Source organism: Podarcis cretensis (assembly GCF_951804945.1).
Source record: "Podarcis cretensis genome assembly, chromosome: 15".
Lineage (NCBI taxonomy): Eukaryota > Metazoa > Chordata > Lepidosauria > Squamata > Lacertidae > Podarcis > Podarcis cretensis.
In genome coordinates, this window is record NC_137185.1 from 14,565,409 (window position 1) to 14,590,572 (window position 25,164).

Sequence of the window (25,164 nt, forward strand, 5' to 3'; positions counted from 1 at the left end):
CAAGACAACAGTTCATCTCCTCTAAGTTGCTCATACCTGTCTGGGTTCCCCAAAGCTTCTCAGTTTCCTGGCATGGAAAGTGTCCTGTCCCCCCAGTGAATCAGAGGTTGATCCTTTGTTCCCTCTGTTTTTCCATAGCGAATCTGTTAACTAAGATAGCTTGGCTATCATTAATCACCACATATGGTATCTCTGTCGATGAGCTGTCAACAGAAGAGGTCCAGTCTACCATCTTCCTCCCTGGAAGTCCAAACCTCTGTTCTCTCGGTGCTAACCTATTTCTGAGGTGGGAAAGGAAAAAAGAAATGGTGGCAGAGATGGAGGCAGTTTGCAACTTTCAGATCACTTTATCAGTATTTTCACATGGATGCTTTTAAATGTCTGTTTCAGAGTTTTCCGTGCCAAATAAAATAGTCAGAATGTGAATAATTGTATCGAACAAGCAAATGAACATGCCATTGATAAATCCCTGGTTTGCACTCTGCTCATGCTCTGGAGCTGGCCTACCTGACCTCAGTCTTCCAGGCTGTTCCCCCTTCTCATTCAACTCCAAAGAGTCACGGTTCTTCTTGTCATTTTCGCTCGAGAGAAAACATGTCAGCGTTGGGCCTGCTGCAGCCCTGACATTTCTCCGGTTGGAATTTTCCGGAAGCTTCAAGGCAAGATAAAAGGGGTCAAGAGAAGAGTTAAATAGCAGGGAGCCATTCTTCGACAGAGGAACATGAAATGGAAATGTACTCTTGTGGACTCACATAGACGCAGACAGTCCACGGGCATGACCTGAAGAGGTAAATGTCTTGTAACTCAAAGCAAAGGGCCTCGCTCTATTTTTAGCTTCCAGGGAGACAGCAAAGTGTACAGAAGAGGGTTGTGTGTGAACACCTTCCTTTTCAGCCTTTGCCCGTGGTGCGTAAACTAATCCTTTTTCTCTTGTTTGGAGCTTTTGATATAATCACAACTCTCTAAAACTATCCTTTTAAAACAGGGGCAGGAATCAAACCCAGAACAATGGTGTAGGCTTGTAGGCTAACTGTAGAATAATAGAATCATAGAATTGCAGAGGGACTCTAACGACCATCCAGTCCAAATCCCTGAAATGCAGGAAAATGCAGCTGTCCCATACGGTGCAGCAGTCTTTAATAAAAAGAGCTTCCTATTCCCTCTCCATGAATGGCACAGAAAGGGCAAATGACCTTTGGGTTCCCTTCCAATGCTACCGTTCTATGATTCTGCTAATAAAGTTAATAAATCCACTTTGATACACACAGAGAGAGAGACAGAGGGAGAGGTATATTTCTGGGAAGGTTGGGGAAAAGCTTGAAAATAAAAGAATAGATTTCCCCCTGATTCTTCCCACCTTCCTTTGCTGTCTACCATAATATTCTTAGCTCACAGCTTCTTATTAAACTTGTGGGGAAGAATGTAGGAGCAGGAGGGGGGTTGTTGAATGGGGAGGGAATGCTCACTGACCGCCAATAAGATGCTCACTTCATTAAGAGATAATGGGAGTTGTCATGGCATTTGAAGGATGTGTAGGTGGGCGGGGGCAGCTACCGAGAGAAGGGAAGATGACATTCTCTGCAAAAGTTCCCTTTTCATGTAAATTGTTGAAATATTTAAAATGGTTTCCATTAAGGTGGGTCGCCAGGCCGGGTGGGCGGAAAAGATTAGCCTCTTTTGCACCACAGCATAATATTGTGGATGTAATGAAAAGCCTCTGTAATTGCTTCTAGTTTCTCTCTCATCTTTCCACACCCCCTTCTTGTTGATTTTGCAGTGTCCCAAGCACAGCGGAATGATGAGGAGTACGTGCCACATACATTATATTACTTTATTTACACTTCAAAGCTGGTAGATTACAGAAAAACATCTTGCCTCTGCCGGAGCAGAGAAAGCATCCTCTCTCCTCTAAAGCACGGAGAGAACACTGTGAGAACAGTGAAAAACAGGAAACCAGTGTACGTCACATCCAGTCTCCTTTCCCGTGAGAAAACCCAACAGCAACTGACTGTGGAATGTAAACACCTGTCTCGTGACAAGCACTTCGCTGCACAGTGAAAGAGAGCAGAAACCAACACTTCTTCCTCCTTGCTCTGTGCCCCAGCACCTCTCCTGGCTCAAAGCCCACCAGGATCTCAGTCACTGGTGTCTGCATTTTTCCACCAAGGGTGCCTGACACGAAGCCTGATGCAGCTTTTCACATTGAGTCAGTCAGCACAGTTAATTAGTTAATGAATGCCATGCAAAGGTTTCCGGGGATGGGCTGCTTTTAATAAACCAGTGGTTTGAGGGAGAGGTGGGTGGGTTTTCTCCCCACCCCTGTGTGGTGAGTCGATGGAGATGGGCTTGCAGCATCAGCGAAGGGTTTGTGGAGTCTCTGGGAGTTCAATGCAGAAAGCGAGGCCTCAAAGGCCAAGGCAGGAAAGAAATACAGTGGTACCTCAGGTTAAGAACTTAATTCGTTCTGGAGGTCCGTTCTTAACCTGAAACTGTTCTTAACCTGAAGCACCACTTTAGCTAATGGGGTCTCCCGCTGCTGCTGCTGCTGCTGCTGCACCACCGCCGCACAATTTTTGTTCTCATCCTGAAGCAAAGTTCATAACCTGAGGTACTATTTCTGGGTTAGAGGAGTCTGTAACCTGAAGTGTCTGTAACCTGAAGCATCTGTAACCCGAGGTACCACTGTACTGCAATAAGTATGGGATGCCTACAAAACACGCATTTCAGTAATGGGTGCCTTGAAAAGCAATGGGAAGTCTGCATGCTCATTTTGTGCAAACCATGTACCCAAAATGCATACAACAGGACAGCATGCAATGGAATGGGATGCAACAGCATGGTAACAGACCAGTGACTTGAGCATCAGTGAGCCTGAAATGGGATGGAATTAGCTGCCCAGCCCAACTCTAGTGATGTCGTTTTGACTTCCTGTCTCAAGCACCAAAATGTCCCTGTTCAAACAGACAGGCAGGCATCCAATGGAAAATTAAAGGAATGTGGATTAGATTGCCTGGGTTGCCGTTTGCTTCCCGGTTATGATTTTGATAATGCAATGCAGAAGATGGGCAGAATGGAATGTTCCTTGCCAGTGCTTTTTCCCCTAGAAAAATAGGTGGCAGTACTCACTGTGAAGCTGTTACAGTAAGTGCCACACTTTTTAACAACAACAAAAAGAGGTGCTGGTACAGCGTGCCCTTGAGTAGCCCCTGGGGAAAAACGACACTGTTCCTTGCCATAATAGCTCCCAATCTAATTGGTATTATGCAAACAATTTAAGAGAGAGAGAGATGGGGAGAGGAGAAGATAAGACAAAAACTTCCCAAGATAGAGGAGTCGGGTTTTGTCTATGTCTGGATACCGTTGGATGCCAAACTTCCCTGATTTGGACACCCCTGAAGGTATCATCACCCAGTTTGGCATTAAGGTTCCTGAGAGCAACACGTTTTGTCCTATGTTTGGAAACTAACATATGCAGTTTCGAATCAAGATGGCAGATTGAACAATTCCAAAAGGGACCAACTGGGACATTTCTGAAGATATCATAACAAAGTCTGGCGTGGTAGTTCCTGAGATTGAGGAGGAGGTTTCTCCACATTATTTAGATATAATTGGGTGCCATGTGGGTGTGTAGAAGCTAACAAATTACACTGTTAATTTATAAAACATGTTGATTTCTAAGAACTCCCAAGCAACTTCTTGGTGCAACACACACACACACCTGAATGCCAAGACCCAAGTTTGGGGCAAGCACTCCTTGGTGAGAGAACCACATTAGAGATTTAAAAACACAAAATATGCAGCAATGTAAAGCATGAAAAGATAGGTTTTTAGACATTTAAAATATGCCCTTTAAAGCGGTTTCCAAAATGTCCCCTTAGAAAAGTTTCTTTCCAAATTTTCCCCCACCTTAGGAAAATACCATACATTTGGTAAGTTAAAAAACAATTTACTTACAAACTCTCCAAAAATCAGATTCGTGTGCTTCAGAATAGTTGCACAGTCAGTAAAGCTTACCTTAGTTACAAAGCTAAAGTGAAAATTCCTAGATTATTGGTGTAGGAACTCAAGAGTGGCTTGTGAAAGCCATGCGGTTGAGCTGGAGCAACCAGCTCAAACTTCTTCACACACTGAGTTGCTCAGCTAGACTAGAGGAGAACAAAGGCTTGATAACCTAGTTCCTCCCAAGGTGAGTGTCAGGAGAGCTTACTTTTTGGTACTAACCCCTTTGTGCATTTATTAGAATTAAGTATGTTGGTTATATGAAGCTGGTTATCCCCCAGGACTTTCAGCTAGGAAACCATAGAAGAAAAAACAAAACCCACTGGTCTTTTGGCATCACAGATTATATTGTGAATTCAGAGAGAAGCCCTTTAGAGCTGAGTTTCCCTTTCCCTAGGAGAAGTCTGGATCATGCAACTGCCAGACTCCCCTTCCTTCTCCTCCCCATCCTCGCTGTCCAGCAGATTGCCAAGTCCCACTGCCTCAAGGTCCTCAGGCTTCTCCATCTCCTCCTTCGCAGCTTTGGGTACCATTAGGTCCTCGCGGCTGTGGACTGCCAACCCAGCCAGTTCTCCGCACAACTGCCGGAAGATGGGCAGCCGGTCCCGGGAGTTGAGTGGGCGTCCCCAGCCACCGCTCAGCTTTTCCTGGCTCTTGGAGAGAGTGACAAAGATGGGGAGTCTCTCCAGGTCAGGGGCCCAGTAGGAACTGGCTAGGCTGTGGTCAGGAATGATGAATGGGTAATAGTAGCCCTTAGTTGACTCCAGGTAGCCCACTTGAGACTCCAAGGCTGGCAAAGTGTGTGCTGCAGCTGTAGCTGCAGCAGCAGCAGCTGGGACAATGTTCTGACTCCCATCCAAAAAGACGTACTTGATTACCCGGCTGGTGTGAAAGAGTGTGTACTCAGACTGGTACCCAGATGGGCAGTAGAAGACATCCTGCCGCTGTCTCTGGGGGGCAGGCATTGGCATGGCAGCTGTTTTCCCCTGCAAAGAGACCACACAGTTTAGGGGAGACCATGACTCTGTCTTCACTGTTGGAGACAGCATGTCTCTGAATGCTAGTTTCTGGACATCACAAGCGGGGAGAGTGGTTTGGTGCTCATATCCTGCTTGCATCTAGTTGGCCCCTGTGAGGATAGGATGTTGGACTAGTTGGGTCATTGGCCTGATCCAGCACACTCTCCTTATGTTCTTCTGATGCTGAACTAGATGGGCCATTGGTCTGATCCAGCAGGGTTCATTTTTCAGTTTTTATGTTCTTTAGGATTGAGGGGATGGCCTTATTACAGCTAAACTACTTGCATTGTATGCAGGGAGCAAAATGAAATATCCTCTCCACTTTTTGCTTTTTCATTCCTGTTGTCCTCAACCTTCTTTTCTCCCCAGTGATGTCTTGACATAGGGGAAGGACCACAGCTCAGAGCATCAGCCTTGCATGCAGATGGTAAGAGATGTTTGGCAGCAGAGCGGACTACCTGGGAAGCAGGTGGGCTCTCCTTCACTGGAGATTTTTAAGCAGAGGTTGGATGGCCACCTCTTAGGGATACTTTAGCTGTGATTCCTGCATTGCAGGGGCTTGGACTAGATGACTCTTGGGGAACTCCCTTCCAACTCTACCGGGTTTTTTTTATTCTATGAAATTGTCTGTAACTACCCAAGAAAGATACCTTCAAGTATGCATACTCAGTATGCTACAGACATAAGAAATTGAATGTTCTATGCTAGGAATTATTAGGAAAGTGATTGAAAATAAAATTGCAAGCATCAGCGTCATTATATAAATCTAAGGCACAGCCATGCTGGGGACACAGTGTCCTGTTCTGGTCACCAAGTCTCTCAAGCTGGATGTCAAAGAGCTGGGAAAGATATTGAAAAGGGCAGCCACACTTATTCAAGAGCCTGCAGAACCTTCCTTGCAAAGTGTGTGGGGATTTTTTAGTAGGTCCAATCCAAAAATTTCTCCCCTTTTAAGCATTTCCCTTTTCCACCCCCCACCACAAACTGTTAAGAGAAGTTCAATATGGCCCTGAAGCATATTTGGCAAAATATACCCCCTGCTTGCCCACTCACAAATAACATGAAGAAATTTAAGGGAAGTCGCCCTCCCTTTCCCCCCACTCACCCATAGTTTTTGGTTTAGGGGATAAGAAGGGTGTTCATAAACATGAAAGAGGTTTTATGAAATTTTAAGCACTGATAGATTTCCCTCTACCATAAACACATAAAAAGAGTCTGCTGGATATCTCGTCCAGCATCCTGTTCTCACAGGGGCCAACCAGATGCCTGGGAAACCAGCAAGCAGGATTCAAGCACAAGAGCCCTCTCCCTTCCTGTGGTTTCCAGCAACTGGTATTCAGAAGCATCACTGCCTCCAGCTGTGGACTGCTTTCCATATGAAGCCAAAACACCTTCCAGCAACCTGGCTGTCCTCCAGATGTAGTTAAACTGTGACTTTCCATCATCCCTGAGCATAGGCCATGCCGGCTGGGGCTGATTGGAGTCCAAAAATAGCTGGAAGGCACCGTGTTGACTACTCCTGGCCAGTGTGGCATAGTGGTTAAGAGTGCCAGGCTAGGACCTGGGAGACCAGGGTTCAAATCCCCACTTGGCCATGAAGCTCATTGGGTGACTTTGGACCAATCACGCACTACCTAACCTACCTCACAGGGTTGCTGTGAGGATAAAATGATGAGGAGGAGAACCATTGATAATAAGAATAAGAATAGCTGGAGCTTCTTGGGGGTGCCTGAGGGTGATGGCTAGAGACATGATAGAGACCAAAGGAAATTGGGTTTGGAATCCTTGAACTGGAAGCAGCTAAGTGGATCTGCCTTGGGACCTTACCAACATCTCAGACTGCTTTCTATTCAGTCCTGCACAGGATTATCCCCCTTTCAAGGTGGCTGTGCAGTTCTCACTGGGCTGGGGTTTCTTTGGCAGGAGTTACCCGATACTTCACTATTGTGAAGTCGCCTGGTCTGGAGGTGGCCTACCAATCACAGAGAGCAAGACTGAGAGCAAGAAATGGGAAGGAGAGGAAGCAGAAATAGGAGGTGGGTCATGTTAACATGCAACCAAGGAAACGGGGGCAATTGGCAGGCCCCCCACTGGCTCCAGCCCACCAGCCGGTGTGCCAGGCAAGCTCCATTCCTTGGATCAGCATGAACCTGCAACCCGAACTTCAGAAGCTTCAGAAGCTAGAGCACGCTACTCAGCAGAGAAAACACTTCGCAACAGAAGTGGCAGGAGAGGCTGTGTTGAGCATATTTACAAGCAGTTTATTCAGCATACATCAGGACAAAAGGAAAACATGTCTGATATTCTCCGTGTCCAAAGCAAGACAGCAAAAGCAAACGCTATACACAAACAGAAGTTCCCAGCAAGCTGTGCTGGGGTGTAAACAGACATGTGACATGCAACAATCCACACGTTTGTTCTTAAGGTGGAACGGAATATCCTAACAGGTCATGCCAATGCTTTTGTAGGTGTGGCTTAGAAAATGAAGGCTCACTACCCTGTCTCTCTCCAGCGGTAGCTCTCAGCATTGGTCACCATTTGTCATGATGGATGGGGCTGATGGGAGACTAAACGCATCTCAGGAGGCAACTGGGGATGTTCCCCCACCCTAAAACAAACTCATACTTCTTCCTGCAGCACATAAGCTATGGAACTCATTCCTACAGCAGGCGGTGAAGGCCACCAACCAAGATGGCTTAAGAAGATTCAACAAATACATGGAGGAGAAGACTATCAGTGGCTCCACTACAAGCCATGACGACTCTGCTCTGCCTCCACAGTTGGGAGGCAGCGATGCTTCTGAATACCAGTTGCTGGAAATGGCAGGTGGGGAGAGGGCTCTTGGGCTCAGGTCCTGCTGGTGGGTTTTGGGGCATCTGGTTGTCCACTGTGAGAACAGGATGCTGGACTAGACGGGCCACTGGCCGGATCCAGCAAGCTCTTCCCCCTCCGCTCCTCTTCTCTGGCTGCCTCCAGATGACAGGTGAGGGAGAGGAGGCCTGATGGAGCTGGCCTGTCACAGGCTTTCATTACATTTGTGGGTAAAAAATAGTCCCTCAAGGAACAAAGGAAGCTGCTGCCCCCTTCCATGAGGATCAATTTATTAAGCTACAACATTAAGAATTCTTGAACTGCGTGGGAGGGGGAGGCTGCAGCTTCCTATGTTCCTTGGGAGACTACTTTATGTCTGGAGCATGTACAGAGGTCTCTGACAAATGCAAATCGCTTCCCCCACCTTTTGCAATAATTTGCAATAATTCCTCCATTTTATAGGGTGAGAGTGTTGATCTAGGACCTGGAAGACCAGGGTTTGAATCCCCACTCAGCCAGGAAGCTCCCTGGGTGACCTTGGGGACCAGACACTACCTCTCAGCCTAACCCACCTCACAGGGCTGTTGTGGAGTTTATACAAGGGGGAGGGTAACCATGTATGCCCCTTTGAGCGCCTTTGAGAAAAAGTTGGCTTATAAATGCAGCAAATAAATACAGTGCTGATGAGTTGTCACATGGAAGATGGGGGAAGCTTGTTTTCTGTTGGAGATTCCAACTAAAGCATAGGAAGAACTTTTTGGTGGTAACAGCCGTTTAACAGTGCAATGGGCTACCTCAGAAGATGGTAGATTCTCCTCCACTAGTGGATCTTAAGCAAAGGTTGGGTGGTTATCTGGCCAGGGATTCTTTAGCTGCAATTCCTGCACTGCAGGGGGTTGGACTAGAGGACCCTTGAGGTCCCTTCCAACTCTGCAACTCTGTTATTCTGTGATCCTATGAATCCCCTGAATGAGGCTCTGCTGTGTTTGGAATGGTTTTGGCACAGAATCGTGCAGCAGGGAGCTGAGGCTTTGCAGATAGCTACACATTTCTTGCAACCAGGGCTGCCCGCCAGCACTTTGTTCCTCACTGTCTGCCTATCATTCAGGCAAGACACATTGCTACATGCATCCAGTTCTTTGTGGCTGCAGCCTCCAAGGATGGCTACAAATAGAGCTCTTTATTCAAAGTTTTGTATTCTACAATTCAGGTTTCTGTCTCGCAGAACACCCTCCTTTCTCATCCCCCTGCATTCTGCGGAAGCCAGAGTGTCATCTCGGTGGACACATTTTCTAAAGCCATTTACCAGTTCATGATGGATTTCCCTCTGCAATGGTCAAACCAAGGGATGTGCTTATTGAATTTAGGGTAACCCTCACAGTTCACATGGGGGAACAATGAGGCCAGGCCTCAGCGCATGAAGTGAGAACATACTTCCAGATTTCTCCAAGGACTGTTCCATGCAGAACGATCATCAGGAAAGGAACCAAAGAAAAAACTGCTGGAATCATAATGTCATGCCTAGGTTGCAGCCTGTCATGGGCCAGAAGTCAGCTTCACCTACTGAACAGAAGCCTGAAGAGGGAGAAGGGGGAATGATTCCACCTGCAGGTGATCAGCCTTCAAGGAAACAGAAGAGAAGACACTGATGAGAACTAGCTGGCACTGGTGATAACCAGCAGGCTTCAGGCTTCTTAAACAGAGCTCTCAGCAGCAGTCAGATGCTGGAAACAATGTCTGTGGTTCCTAAACCTACCTTGTTGCTTCCTGCTCCTCATCTGGATCCTTGGAACTGTGATCATCTAGATTCCCTGACCTCTGGAATGGACCGTTGGTGCTGTAATCATCTGGATTCCCTGAGCTCTGGACTGTCTGACTTTGTGTGTGTGTTCTTCTCTCTGCCCCTGCTTGCTCGGCAATGGGATTTGGACGGGGCCACGACACATCCACACTTGGAATACTGTGTACCGTTTCAGTCGCCTCACATCAAAAAGGATATTGCAGAGTTTGGAAAGGTTCGGAAAATGGCAACCAAATGATCAAAGGGAGGGAATAGCTCCCCTGTGGAGAAAGGGTGCAGAGTTTGGGTTGCAGAGTTTGGTTTAGAGAAAAGGAGAATAAGAGGCAGCACAATGGAAATTTAGGAAATGATGTGTGGAACGGAGAAACTTTTCTCCCTGTCTTATCACACTGGAATTTGTGGACATCCAACAAAGCTGAATGTTTGAAGATTCAGGACAGAAGAAAAAGAAAGGAGTTCTTCATGCAGCAATGAAATTATGGAACTCGCTCCCGCAAGAGGCAGTGAGGGCCACCAACCTAGATGTCTTGAAAAAATAATTTAGGGTTGCCATATGTCCAGAATTTCCCCAACATATACAGAATACTGCAGTCATAAGCGGTGTCCAGGTGAAAATTGCTAAAATGTCCATGCCAGCAGTGTCGTTTTTGGCAATTTTCCTTAAAAATAGCTCAAAAACTTTTCTGTCTGGATTTTCAGTTTGAAATATGGCAACCCTAAGATAACACTGGGCAACCATTTTTTACTTTTTGAATGTTGTCTAGATTTCTACAACTGATTTAGGGTATCTTTGCACTGCTGAATCAGGAAATGGCATCCGTTTCTCTCCATCAGGTCAGGTTTTCTGTAAACTGAATGGTGGGCATTGATAAAGGTAAGTACACGTAAATTGCATGTTGCTTCACCATTTTTCAAACTTCGGGGCTTGAACTTCTGTTTCTTGGAACTCCTGGAATGCTCAGCAGCACGGAGGTCTCTCTTCAGAGTCCAACAGTAGTCAGCCATCATGACTGCGTCCCAGTGACCCTGATACCTGGTCTCCCTCTCTTTCATGTCCTGATGGAATCTCTCCCCCTGCTCGTCACTCATTGAACCCAGGTTCTTAGGAAACGGGTCCATATGTGAAAATAGGTAGTGCATCTTGACGCTCATGTTGCAGCCCAGGTTTCTGAAAGCAGTCAGCATGTTGTTGACAGGTTCTGCGTAGTTTCTGGCCTTATTGTTGCCAAGAAAGTTCCTCACTACCAGAACAAATGCCTTCCACGCTTCCAGTTCCACTTTGTTCATTGAGTTTCCGAACTCTGGATCTCTGATGAGCTGATGGATCTGAGGACCGTCAAAGATGCCAGCTTTCAACTTCTCCATGGTCAATCCTGGAAAAGCCTGGCACAAGTAAATGAAGCAGTCACCATCCTTGTCCAGAGCCTTGGTGAACTGCTTGATTAAGCCGAGCTTGATGTGCAGCGGTGGGAAGAGTATTCTGTCTCTGTCCACCAGAGGGTCGTTGATGATGTTCCTTTCTTTGCAAGGCACCAATTCCTCCCGCACAGGCCAGTCCTTCTTTGTGTAATGCTGAGCACGGTCCCTACTATCACACATGCACAGAAAACATGGGTACTTGGTGAAGCCAGACTGTTGTCCCAACAAAAAGTTCACCATCTTCAGGTCAACACAAATAAACCACTTATGCTGATCATAACCAATTTTCTCCAGCACATACTTCACCGCTTCATAGTTCTCCTCCAGTGTACTCGGGTGAGCCAGGGGTATAGAGGCAAACTAGTTGCCGTTGTGTAGCAGAACACATTTCAGTGATCGCTTGCTGCTGTCAATGAACAGTCTCCAATTTTTGGGTTCGTACTGTGGCACTCCAAGCTTCAGCAGAAGCTGCGCAATATCTGCACAGTACACCAAGTCCTTCTCTTCCGAGAAAAAACGGAGGTACTCTTGATGCCTGTTGCGCAAGAAGCTGATGCGAGCACTGTCAGAGAGGAGGTTTTTTCCCTTCAATATGGATGCCAACAGTTCAGCAAAGTCCTTTGACAAGCTGAGGTCACAAACTAGATCATTCAACTCCTTTTGGGAAAATGGATGTGGAGCATCATCTTCAAGAACCACTTCTTCTTCTTCATGTCCTTCAACACTGGAGGCATCTTCATCACTAATGTCAGGAAGTTCTCCGAAGATAGGCACTGGAATTTCATCACAATGAGCTACAGGACGATGTGCTGATTGAAGATCAGGATACTTCGTGGGGCGGCTGCCCCATTAACTTAGTTTTGATCCCCCAACTTTATGCTTTATGACAATTTATGGAAGATTTCAAGGTTTTATGACTTCAAACCGATCCCTTTTCGACATAATCACCCAGAACTATCGGACCTGAATACTTCTTGTCATTAAAATAATCATTTCCAATGAAAACAATTATTTGACAAGGCATTTTACCCCCACCAACTTCTTCTAAAATGCTCCACACAAGCATACATGTGAACAAAAACATAAAAAGGACATGTGGCCATAGCTCAAAAACTTGACCTGATTGAGCAAAACCAATGTGATTTTTGGATTCAGCGCATCAGATGCATCCTAAATCAGCTGCAAAAACGCAGACAACAAATTTGTTGTTGACCAGTGTAATCAAACTAAGGGACGCAGGTGGTGCTGTGAGTTAAACCACAGAGCCTAGGACTTGCTGATCAGAAGGTCGGCGGTTCGAATCCCCGCGACGGGGTATGCTCCTGTTGCTCAGTCTCTGCTCCTGCCAACCTAGCAATTCAAAAGCATGTCAAAGTGCAAGTAGATAAATAGGTACCGCTCCAGCGGGAAGGTAAACAGCATTTCCGTGCGCTGCTCTGGTTCACCAGAAGCGGCTTAGTCATGCTGGCCACATGACCTGGAAGCTGTATGCCGGCTCCCTTGGCCAATAAAGCGAGATGAGCACCGCAACCCCAGAGTCGGTCACGACTGGACCTAATGGTCAGGGGTCCCTTTACCTTTAAGATAATCAAATTCATGGAGGAGAGGGCTAAACTAAGCTGTGCACCATGCTACCTTAAAATATGGATGCTAGATGTAAGATAGAAATTAAAGTAAATAATGTAACTAGATTAAAAACAGTAGCAGTGGCAGGACATTATAGGTTTAATCGGGAGAGAATACCTTTTATATCCTTGCAGCCAGAGGGAGAAATCTGGCCACAATTTCTGTTAATAATCTGTTTGAATCTGCCAAAAGCTAGGCCTGATAGCATTCAGAAGTCCTACCTGGAAATTTTGAGAGTAGCTGCCAATGTGATTCGGCTGCCTTTATAGAAATTACAGAGAAGAAGCACATGAGGCAATGATTCTATATCCACAAGGACAGAGTCATTCATTGCAAGGAGTACCGGTACCTTTAAACTGGCCATCCAGTACAGTGGACTGCAAGCAGTTTATCCTAACTTTAGTGAAAAAACAAGTGGTACTTGGGAATAGTTCAATTCTCCAGCTACCTTGCATGGCTTGCCACTGGATGGGGGGCTAGGGGGGCAATGAAGCAATGTGAGAATAGGCCTTTTCAGAGCCCCTGCCTCTGGAAATGTCTCCCTGTGGAGGCTCACCTGTCCTCCTCTGTGCCTGCCTGCCTGCCTCTCTCTCTCTCTCTCTCTCTCTCTCTCTCTCTCCTCTACAGGTTCTCTCTCTCTCTCTCTCCCCTATCTCTCTTCTCTCTCCCCTTCTGACACCCCTTTCCCCCCTTCCTTCCTGCTCAGATGCAATTAGGCCAAGGGCACTATGCAGCCCTTGATCACCCCTGACTGAGATAAGAGGTGGGGGGGGGGTTAAACAAAGAAGGGTTGGCTGGCTCCACTTGCTCTGGGTTTTGAGTCCCGATGGCCTCATAGCTTCTTGGCAAGCTCCTCAGCCCTGCTCCCCTCCCTTCCTGCCCTCTCCTGCATCCCAGCACAAGGACGCCGTGTGTTCCCTGCGCCTTTATGTTATATTAATGTCCTAGGCTGAGTCTGGAGCCTTGAGTTCATTAAGCAAAGTAAAAGGCAGGAAGCAACAGCCAGAAAAATCACAACCTCAACAGAGGAGCCTGTGGCTTATCTGAGGTCTGGTAAGCAGGAGATGCGCTGCGGCCTTTCATCTTGAAAGGCAACAGAGGGGAAGCGAGAACGAGATCCGTGTCCTCAATGGGGTTGCAGCAAATACTCGCTAACTTTGACATTCATCTCGGTATTAGTGCATTAGATGCAGATGAAAAATATGCTACCCCTGTTGAATATTTGTGCCGCGTGTGTTTTTAAAATGCTGCTCAATGCCATTTTGTTCCATTCCTCCCCCCCCCCACCCCCACCCTCCTCCTGCAGCTTCCTGGTGGTGTCTCCATCCTTCTTTGGCCTTCACACACACACACCGACTCATATGCCCACATACCTGGGCCATCTGATTGGCTACAGCAGCCCATGTGATTTTGTTTCCAAGCCAAAAAAATACTGTTGTGTGCAGGGCCGGATTTAGGTTTGATGAGGCCCTAAGCTGCAGAAGGTAATGGGGCCTTTTATATGTCCAGCTGTCAACAACAAATTGCCACTTTTTTGTGCTGAATATATGCTATATGATAATTTATGGGCCTAATAGGTATCTAAAGCCATTTGCACATGCAGAATGTAGGCACCCTATATATAGAAATGAGCAAACCAGTGATATTTTAGGAAGACTAGCAGGTGGGGCCCATGATTTACATCATAGGAGCCTATACAGCACAAAAGACAGTTGCTGTATGTAGGTTTTATTTGTTTTTTATCTTATATTTTGGAAATGTACATCCAGTTGTTTTTTTCCTTTAAAATTTTTTGCAGCCCCAAGAGAATGGGGCCCTAAGCTCTAGCTTGTAGGTAAATCTGGCACTGGTTGTGCGAACCCCAATCTCTGAGTGGTGAGAGACTCTAGGGCCTTCAGTTTGCTCTGAATGAAGGATATACGTCTATACCCTCCAACATTCCTCAGATGAAAATAGGGACATCTCTCTCTCTCTCTCTCTCTCTCTCTCTCTCTCTCTCACACACACACACACACACACACCACACAAACACACACACACTCTCACACACACCAACTGACCCTTCTTAACACCCCATTCCCCATCAGAATAAGGATGAGTGCCCCCACCGCTACACCAACAGGATACAGCTCACACACCCTCCACCATCCTGAGAAAGCCCCTGCCCTCTGCATGCCCCTCAGAGCCAGCACAGGTGGGCTTCAGCAATGGCAGACTCTCCTCCTCCTTGCCCACTCTTCAGTAGCCGTTATGAGCTGCTGAAGGGTAGAGGCTGGGAGTGGTGGCCATGGAGAGGCAACAAGGTCTCCCTCGCTGCTGCTGCTGCTGCTGCCGCCGCCACTTGGGACAGTGGCAGAAGCACTGGTGGGGTTAACAGGGGCATTCCGTGATCAAATCAGAAGCCAGCATGGCTTTCATAATTTCGGGGCTGTCCCTGGAAAATCAGGAAACTTGGAGGGTATGTATGTCCCACATTCACACCATACAGTTAAACCGCTAAGATACCACTTGAAGCAGCCATGGCTTCCCCCAAGGAATCCTTGTACCTTTACCTTGTTAAGGGTGCTGAGAGTTATTAGGAGACCCACCCCCATTCTGCTCCCAGTGCTACAATTCCCAGAGTGGCTTAGCAACCAATCCCTCATCACAGAGAACTCTGGGGATTGTAGCTCCAGGAGGAGAACAGGGTTCTCCTAACACTGTTCTCACTGTGAGGACGGGATCAGGACTAGATGGGTCATTGGCCCAAGACAGCAGGATTTTCTTATGCCATTATGTCCTTACTGCCTAGCGGTGCTCTCCAATTTTGTTTTATATTATGTTTAGGAATATGGATATTTTAAAATGTTTTTCATTATGCGAATCATTTGACATGGCTTTATCGTGCTTGCAGTGAATGTCAACCGCTTTGAGATATATTGGGTTGTAAAGCAAGGTATACATGGAATAGATAAAAAAAATATTGTGCTGCTGGCATGCAATGTAACGTACAAAAGCTGAGAGCCATATGCACCAGTGCCCACACTTCCTAGCTAGCCCTGCCCACGTTTGGCCATGTCCACCATGCCAAGCAGCTCCCCTGACTTATATGGTCAACTCCTGTTGGGAGGGGGAGGGAGGGAGAAGGAGGGCTGCTTGATTGACATTCTGTCCCATACTTCTCTACAGAGACTGCCAGCGAGGGACATCATTGCAAAATACAAAAGCATTCATCTGAGCGACAGACACCTGTCCACGAGGAACTGGCTTGAGACCTGGGATGGGCCATAAGGCAGCTGTTGTGGAGTAGTGATTTCACATCATGGTCAGCGCAGGGCTGGATTCAAACCTGTGACCTCAAGGTGGAGGGCGACATTGCCTCGCCATCAATCTGCCAAGCCAGCTGTCGGCATCCACCCTTATCAGTCATTTGGAATGAGGGGAGGCCGAGATGGCTTTTGGGGAGTTCTCTCTCTCACACACACACACAAAGAGAAGGGCTTAGCCTATTAGACAAGGGCTAGCTAGTGAATATCAAAAAGAGTTTCTGCTCCAGTTGGGGAGTGGGGAGGAGAGAGCATCAGGTTTTACTCTAATTAAACTAGATGCTGTTTCTAAGTGTTCATCATCTCGGTCTACAGGGAAGGCCCATTATGAGAGCCTAAAGGTGGTGGTACATTAGCCCAGCTGCTTGTATAGGAAATCAAATTAGGAGGATAATATTACCGATACTATGTCATCTAGTTAGAAGTGGTTTGCTTCTCTTAAATGGAGCTGGAATGCATTCCAAGGCAACGTACCAGTGATGGAGAGGGACTTGTTAGGAGAAGGGGCTGAAGTTCAGTGGTAGAGCATCTGTTTTCCCTGTAGAAGGTCCCAGGTTCGATCCTGAAGGCCATCTGCAAGTGGGGTTGGGAATGTCCCTTGCTGGAAAACTCAGAGGACACTGGGTCAGTCAATGTGATATAATACAAACTGGACAGACTAATGATCTGACTCAGTAAAAGGCAATTTCATTGTTTTCCTGGAGGGAATATTTTTACCCACAAAGATAACGATAAGCAAGTTTGCTTGCTTGCTTGCTTGCTTGCTTGCATGCATGCATGCTTGCATGCATGCGAAAAAAAAATACCCCAGTGGCCCTCCAAATGCTTTTAAAGTCCCATCAACCACATTCAGCACAGTCAGGGATAAGAAAATAAGAAGTGCCTGCTGGATTAGGTCAATGTCTCATCTGGTCCAGCATTCCATTCTCACAGTGGCAAATAATATGCCTGTGGGTTGTGTCCATATATCATTATCAGATTGTATTGTATCCTTCCTCTCAAAGGAGTCCAGGTTAGAAATATGTGGTGGTTGCTGATCCAAGCCTCCCTGACCTCTTAAGAACCCTAGTCTCCTTCTTTGAGAGAAGAAGATCTGAGTATTGCACCATTACACCGCTGAATGGAGGGAAGGGTGTGGAATTGAGAAAGACAAATGGAGTCTCTCAAGGGGGTGACCTGCATAGTCTTTGCAACACCACAGACAGCTCTAAATCATATCAAATCTTCCTCACGCACACCTGCCCACAAGCAGACACACAAAAATGTCAACCTTCCTTCAGTAAACGAGTCAGGCAGACAGTTGTGTTCGCTCGAGAGCAATGCCCCCCAACAGAGAGGCTTCAAACGGGTATCTGTTATGAGCCCTCCTGGACTGCAAGTGAGCTGAGAAATAAAAGATGAGACGACTTCTGTGGGATGTGTTGGGAAGAAAGCCTGAACCTTGTAGCTCATCAAACATAGAAGATTGTTACCACCAGGAGGTCTGAGTCATATGCCTTAAGTGCTAGCAAGGAGCTGTCTGTGTAACCTACACTTAGCCTTATTGAGTTTGCCATCTTTGTTGTAAAGTAATTACATTCGCTTAGCTAAATCGCAGAGTGTAGACCAGAGTGGAGCTTCATATGACACTGTCCATGGTACCTTGATAGGCCTCAAGGGCAATTAATAGACTACCGAAGACTACATCAAACTGGCGCCCTCTACGCATTTTGAACTACAGCTCCCATTATTGGCCATGTCCATTGGCTATGCTAGCTGAGGCTGATGGGACTTGTAGCACCAGGTCAGTGAAAGCTGTACTATAAGATATTGCTACCACCACCATCAATGGCTCAGGAGGCTAGAGCTGAGATGAAAGAGTTGGGTATGTTTAGCCTGGAGAAGACTGAGAGGTGATATGACAGCCGGGGGGCCACTAGGGGGCACATTGGAAGATGGCCGACAATACCATCTCTCCGACCCACACAGGGTAATTAAGAGGCTGTTATGGGAGTAGGCAGCCTCCCTTGTTGCCCCAAGGAAATGAGGAACACTGCCCTTGCCTGCTGTGCCCATAAATCACCCCCTAATTCGAAAGAAGGGGGTGAGGGCCCTAGGCAGAATGCCCCCGTGTGGACCTCGGCTCTCCTAGACGCTGTCTCTGATCGCGCACTAGCTGTAGCAATTTGGAATAATTAATTACAAAAGAAGCAAATGCACATATTTCAAGTGAAGAAGGAGAGTGAAGTCTGCTAATTTAAGTGACCTCTGCGAAAGAAGAAGACGGGTTGGAGAAACAGGAATATTTTACGATGAAGATACACCAAAGGCTGGGTATGTTGACAACGGGACTGAATGGGGGGGAACCTTTTTTACTTTCCTTCTATGTGATTTACAAGAACCCCTCCTCATTAGAATCGTCGGTTGAACTGACCCAAGCAGGATGATTAAGGTCTGTGTGGAGATAAACTTTAACCAAAAGTATGCTTTATGGAGATCGAGAAGCAATAAGAGCTTTTGGAATGGCGCAGCAATTAATTCGGAGTCGCCATCTTGCCAAAGGATTTATAGCCGGGAGGAAGAACGGACTTGTTTTCAGACTGCATTCCTGGTGAATCTCCTCAGAGGTTTTGAGAAAGGAGGCAGATTGGTGAAGATTAATGACGCTAATACTGTTTTGATGTATGGAAGTGATGTTATATGGAAAACGTCTGGATATGGCTACTGGATAAAAAAAAAAATATCCACGCAGGATTACAAAATGTTCTAACCAGCTTGTGGAGACTATCAGAGGTCACAAAAAGAAAGGAAAAATATATGAAAATAACAACAAGAGATGTGGAAAAACAATAAGAAAGGACTGGATAGTACTGTGAACATCATAAGGTTAGATTTGTGGACATTAAAACAGCAGTAAGAAGCAAGAAGTTGATTGGATCCCCTTCGGAACTTGAAATATGGGTACCCCCAACAAAAATTTAAAATTCGGCTGTGTAATATGGAATTTATGTGATTGTTCGGTTAATAAAAAATTATTCTTAAGAGAGGTGATATGACAGCCATCTTCAAATATCTGAAGGGCCGTCATATGGAAGATGGAACGAACTTGTTTTCTCCTGCTCCAGGGGGTAGGACCTGAACCAATGGATTCAAATAACAAGAAATGAGATTCTAATTGAACATTGGGAACAACTTCCTGGCAATGGCAGCCATTCAACAGTGGAACAGAGAGCATTGAAAGGTGGTGGACTCTCCTTCCTTGGAGGTTTTGAAACAGAAGTTGGGTAGCCATGTGCCAGGGATTCTTGAGCTGTCATTCCTGCATGGCAGGGGGTTGGACTAGATGACTCCTGGGGACTTTCCAATGCTACAATAAAATAATAATAATACATAAAAGATATGGAATTCACTCCCTTGAGAAATTGTGATGGCCACCAACCTAGATGGCTTTAAATGGAAAGTAGATAGAAGTTTATAAAATGAAATATATATTTGTAAAATGATGTCTGGCATAGAGAAAGTGAATAGAGAAAAGTCTTCCTCCCTCTCTCAAAACACTAGAACTAGCGGACATCCAATGAAGCTGAATGTTGGAAGATTCAGAGCAGATTTAGGAGGCAGTGATGGCCACCGACTTGAATGGCTTTAAAAGAGGACTGGACAGATTCATGGAGGAGGAGAGAGCTATCAGTGGCTACTAACCATCATGGAGGCTATGGGCTGTCTCCACAGTTGAAGGTGGCAATGCTTCGGAATACCAGTTGCTAGAAACCACAAGAGGGGAGAAGACTGTTGAGCTTGAATCCTGGCTGTGTGTGTCCTGCAGGTCAGCCATTGTGAGAACAAGATCCTGGATCAGATGGGCCTTTGGTCTGATCAGGCAACCAGCCCCTTTTTATCATTCTTATCTCCTTTAATCCAGGCCTCTTCCTTGTCTTTGATAAATTGCTACCTGCCCCACCATAACTCAGCCTGGGACAGATCCAGAGGCTTCCTTGCAATATGAGAAGAAGGGGGTGCGGCAACGTGCAGATCTCTCTTTTATTAATTGCTTGCTGTGGTTTACAACCTCCAAAAACACAGCAGGCCTCTGAGGGTGATGTATCGAGAAGCGTGTAATTCACAGGGGTAACGGCAGGCGGAATTCAATTCTGCCCATCAGTGCCGAGCAAAGCAAACAGCATCCACCAAAACAACCCAGCAGGATATAAGAGGATGGAATTGAATTACAGATGGAGGTCATGGAGAAGGACCTTGACAGAGACTGGGCGGGGGGGGGGGAGTTGGTTAGTGGGGGGAGATGATTAGCTTTAAGGGCAGAGATAAATGTTGGCACTTGAGGGGAGATTTATTATTAATGCCGTAACCTGCCATTGATTACTGGGTGTAAAAAAACGTGGAAAAACCCTTGTCTGCAAAGCACTGTCTTGGAAGAGGCTTTTCCTCTTGTGCCTGGGAGACAGAAGAATGCCTCTTCTGAAACTTCTCATTTCATGGAGGAGGCTATCAATGGCTAATAGCCATAATGGCTATTTTCTGCCTCCACTGTCCACTAAGAGGTGACATGGTAGAAGTTTGTAAAATTTTGCATGGCACGGAGAAAGTGGATAGCGGAAAGTTTTTCTCCCTTTCTCATAATATTAGAACTCATGGGCATCCAGCGAAGCTGAATGTTGGAAGATTCAGGCCAAATGTATGAAAGGACTCATTCATGCAGTGCATAGTTAAACTATGGAATGCAGTCCAGGACCGGTCCAGAATCCGAAGATTCCGCTAGGAGTCAGTCCGACAGGGTCAAGGCAGGACACGAGGCAGGAAACCAGGCAAGGACAGGTACAGGATCTCAGGCAGGAGCTGGCATACAGCAATGTTGCTCCTGCAACCTGGGGTGGGGCCCAACAGACTTTTATCTTTGTCGGGGTAATGACTGGTCCTGATCCCCCAGTGACTCACCTCCCTGTTTCGCCTGAAGGTGAGTACTCCTCCTGTGAGTACTCAGGTCTCTCCTTCTCTCAGACCTTAGTGTCTGCAGCTCAGGAGACGTCGCTGGGTTACTAGACCCAGAGGCCGCCTCAGCCTCCCCTGAGCAAACCAGTAGTGGAGCAGCTGTAAGTGATGGCCGAGCTGAAGGCAACGAGGTAATCTCCACATCTGAAGCCAGAGCAGGCTCAGGCCCCTGACTCAGCCCAGCTGGTGTTTGTTGCAGGGGAACCTGTGCAAACTGGGACTCTTCTGGACCAGGCCCCAGACTAGGTTCAGATGATGCCTGAGGCAAAGGATCTGGTGCAGACTGAGTCTCCTCTGGTTCCGAGTCTGAGCCCAAGCCCGAGTCCCAGGCCATCACAAGGACGCAGTGATGGCCACCAACTTGTACAGCTTTAGAAGAGGATTTGGCAAATTCAAGGAGGAGAGGGCCATCGATGGCTACTAGTCATGACAGCTATGCTCTGCCTCCTCAGCTGGAGTCATTAATGCTTCTAAATGCCAGCTGGTAGAAACCACAGGAGGGGAGAGGGTTATTGTGCTTGGGTCCCTCTTGTGGGTTTCCCACTGGGGCACCTGGTTGGCCACTGTGAGAACAGGGTGCTGGCCTAGATGGGCCATTGGCCTGATCCAGTAGGCTCTTCTTGTGCTCTTAAAGCTGGCTGAAAGCTGCATGTCAGGAGCATAGCTAGAAAGGAAACTGCCTTACGCCTAGTGTGACCAGCAGCATCTCAACAGTATGTTTTCCCCAGCCCTGTGTGGAAATGCTGGGGATCGAATCTGGGATGTTCTGCATAAAAAGCAGCTGCTCTACCATTGAGCCACAGCTTTCCAGTGCTGTTGATGTAGTATTTATCTTGTTTCCTTCACTCCTTCCCTTATAAATAACAATAAACTCAGCATAAAGCAAAAATTGAAATCAGTATCAGCAATAGAATGCGACAGAGCAGGCAGCAGTATTCAGACTACAGCAATATTAAGACAGATCTCTGCCCCGAGGTGTTTACAATATTCATTTCTAGTGTGTGTGGGGGGGGGACAGATGGTGTGGGTCCCAAACATCACCGATAGGAAGGAATGGGTGTTCATTGGGGATGCATCAGCTCTTTGATACTTTCATTTCTGTGCCATGATTTATGAAAATGTGTACTTCATCAGCTAATATAATACAATCAGATACCCAAGTGCAATAACATTTGCATGCTAATATTTACAAGGTATCAGTTTGGAGAGAGAAGTGCAAATCTGTCAACACTCCTGTCATATTATTTGTCATTCCAAACACATACGGTATTCACAAAGGGTTAAAACATTGCGGGTTGTCTTCTCTGCCTCCACGGAGGTGGACACAATTAGCAAGTTTTGATGTCGCTGCTAAGTTCTCCCAAGAGCAGTTCTGCATGCAAGATGGAGATCTCTTCACTCCAGTAATGTGAAATGTTTATTTTGACAGAGTTTAACAAATACCGTATACAAGATAAGATTCCAGAACTCCTTTCTCTCTGGATCCCTTTAAGATAATGTAACTGTCCTAAGAACATAAGAAGAGCTCTGCTGGATCAGGCCAGTGGCCCATTTAGTCCAGCATCCTGATCTCACACAGGCCAACCAGATGTCCGAATGGGAAACCCGCAAGCAAGACCTGGCGACAAGAGCCCTCTCCCCTCCTGTGGTTTCCAGCGACTTATATTCAGAAGCATTAAGGCCTTCAACTGTGGAGGCAGAGCACAGCCATAATTGCTAGTAGCCACCCATAGTCTTATCATAGAATCATAAAACTGTAGGTTTGAGACCCCAAGGGACATCTGGTCCAAGCCCCTGCGATGCAGGAATGTCAGCTAAAGCATCCATGACAGATGGCCACCCAACCTCTGCTTAAAAACCTCCTCCATGAATTTGTCCAACCCTCTTTTAAAGTCAGCTTGGATGCATTTCCTAATTGCCTTTCACACAAAAAAAAATCTCAATACTACTCATTTTTTAAAAAAGTAAAGCATTGTTTTAAGATGCATGCCATGCTGTCTTTAAAAATATTGCATATGGCACTTTTGGCAGCGTTCCCTAAAATATCCATTGTTTCCATAGAAAAGAAAAGGGAGGAGGGAAGGTTCTTAGAGGGGACGTGGTGGGGAAGGAGGTTCCCTAGATTTTCCCATCTTCCTCCCTCTAGTCTTTACATTAAAGGTCTGTCCCCTTCACTGCTGCTCTGTGGCTTGGACTCCCCATGATATTACAGAGACTGGGGAGCTGTCCTCCAGGAAAAGGAGTTAGCCAGCATGAGATGTTGCTGAAGCAGCTGGGGAGCTGGCCAGCACAAGACCATGTTGCCTTGAGCAACAACTAGGCAGGAAAGCATAGAATCATAGGGTTTTATAGCTGGACCCTCCTGGAGGCTCAACAAGGCCTTAATTCTGCAGAACACACCAGCTTGCTCCTTCCTTTCAAGTAGGCTTCAGAAAGCTCATGCTGTCAGATGTAAAAACACGAGGAGATAAGTCTGCTGGATCAAGTCAATGGCCCATCTAGTCCAGTATCCTGTTCTCACAGTCTGCAACCAGTTGCCTGTGGGAAACCCACAAGAGCCCTTGTCTCTCCTGTGGCTTCCAGTAACTAGTATTCAGAAACATTACTGCCTCCATGGCTAGTAACCATCAAGAGCCTTGCCAGCCATGGATTTGTCCAATCTTCTTGAAGAGCTATCTAAGCTGGTGGCCATTTCTGCCTCCTGTGGGAGCGAGTTTCACAGTGTGTGTTGGACTTTCTGTTTTGGGGCTCATCATAGTCTCTGCTCCTAGCTGCCACCAGACGAAACAAAAGACCAGACGTTTAAGACCCCGAATCTGGAGGTGAGTGGATGGTCCCCCGGCATCCATTTCATCCCTTTAATGATGCAGAGATGATTGTTCTGCACTGCATTTTACTGCTCTTCACATCTAGTCTGAGGGACACTGCTTACTATTTATTTCATTAAATCTATACACCGCTTGATTGTTTTTTTAAAAAAAACAAAGCTGTTTACAAAAAGAAGAAAATATTGATGAAATAATTAACAAGCACAATTTTAAACATTAAAGAATTAAAACCAGAGATAAATTGAAAACAAATTAAAATGTGCAACAACATTTCAGGTAGGCTTGGCTAAACAAAAATGTTTTTAGCAGATGTCAAAAAAAAAGTATGATACGATACAATAATCTTTATTGTCATTGTCCCATACAGAACAGCGAAATTGAAAATCTACATCAGACATTCAGAAACCAACAGTGAAGGTGTCAATACTAAAATATCAATTTCTTCCAAGTGTGGCACCTGAGAGTGCCAGTTCCACAGATGGAAGTGGGCGCATATGGAGTATAGCACTCTGCGGAGACCCATTGAAATCACAGGCGGAAGAAGCTTGTGAACCTGGGATTCGGCTGGCACCTTTTGCGCCTCCCCTACTCGCGGGGAAACCCTGTTTTGGGGATCCGGAGCGACGTGGGGTGAGTGGCGCGGTGCTTTGAATCGACCGCTTCTTTCACGGAGTGAAGCCGCATTGCTGTTGCTGGAGAGCGCTGACTTTTTCTTGTGGACAACCAGATTTTAAACAACAACCCATGAGTAAAACGGAAAATTTGATCTTTAAATATCTTAATTTGGCATTGAACGGGGAAGGTTCAAAACAGGAAGTCCGCCTTCCCCTTTTGTAAATAGACTGAAGCAAAGAGCTTACAAGTTAAGATCTCGGAAAGCCTTATGTAAAGGATTAAACTTCCATCAATTGAAATTATTAGACCCCCCTTGGAAGCAGGAGAAGAGGGGGAAAATTTTGGACTGTGTATCCTGCAGGAGAGAGTGATTAAAATTAAATTACCACTGCTCTGAATCTGGGAACGGGCTCCCACTGATTGACGTTTTGGGAGAGTTCATTGACAGCGAAGAGAACGGATGTTGACAGTCAGTTAAATAAGAGATATATATTGTTTTCATTGTCCGCTTCTGCGTTTAAAAGGGAGGAAAAGTATCTGAAAATTGAAACTATCTTTATTTTTTGATCTGTGTTGGAAAAGATTGATACAAGTGGAGACTGTTCCCCTCTAGAGGGAGCTTTACAAGAGTGGAGCTGGGAAATCTCCAGCTGCTTGATAAGAACTGTGAGAACTAGAGATTGACCTTGGATATTCAAGAATGTCGACAGGAGAAGCCTTATGGACTGCATTTTCTAAGATAAGCCACTTGTTGG

The 25,164-nt window shown here is 46.2% G+C and overlaps 1 protein-coding gene across 1 annotated transcript; it reads right to left on the minus strand.

The window, feature by feature from the left end:
* Nucleotides 1-4,327: 4,327 nt before the first annotated feature.
* Nucleotides 4,328-6,959, minus strand: LOC307204573 (uncharacterized protein). The gene is made up of 2 exons (XM_079956175.1): nt 6,846-6,959; nt 4,328-4,985 (listed from the first exon to the last, which is right to left on the minus strand). Exons 1-2 carry the CDS (start codon nt 6,849-6,851, stop codon nt 4,371-4,373), a joined length of 621 nt encoding a protein of 206 aa, XP_079812301.1. The 5' UTR covers nt 6,852-6,959; the 3' UTR covers nt 4,328-4,370.
* Nucleotides 6,960-25,164: the final 18,205 nt, after the last annotated feature.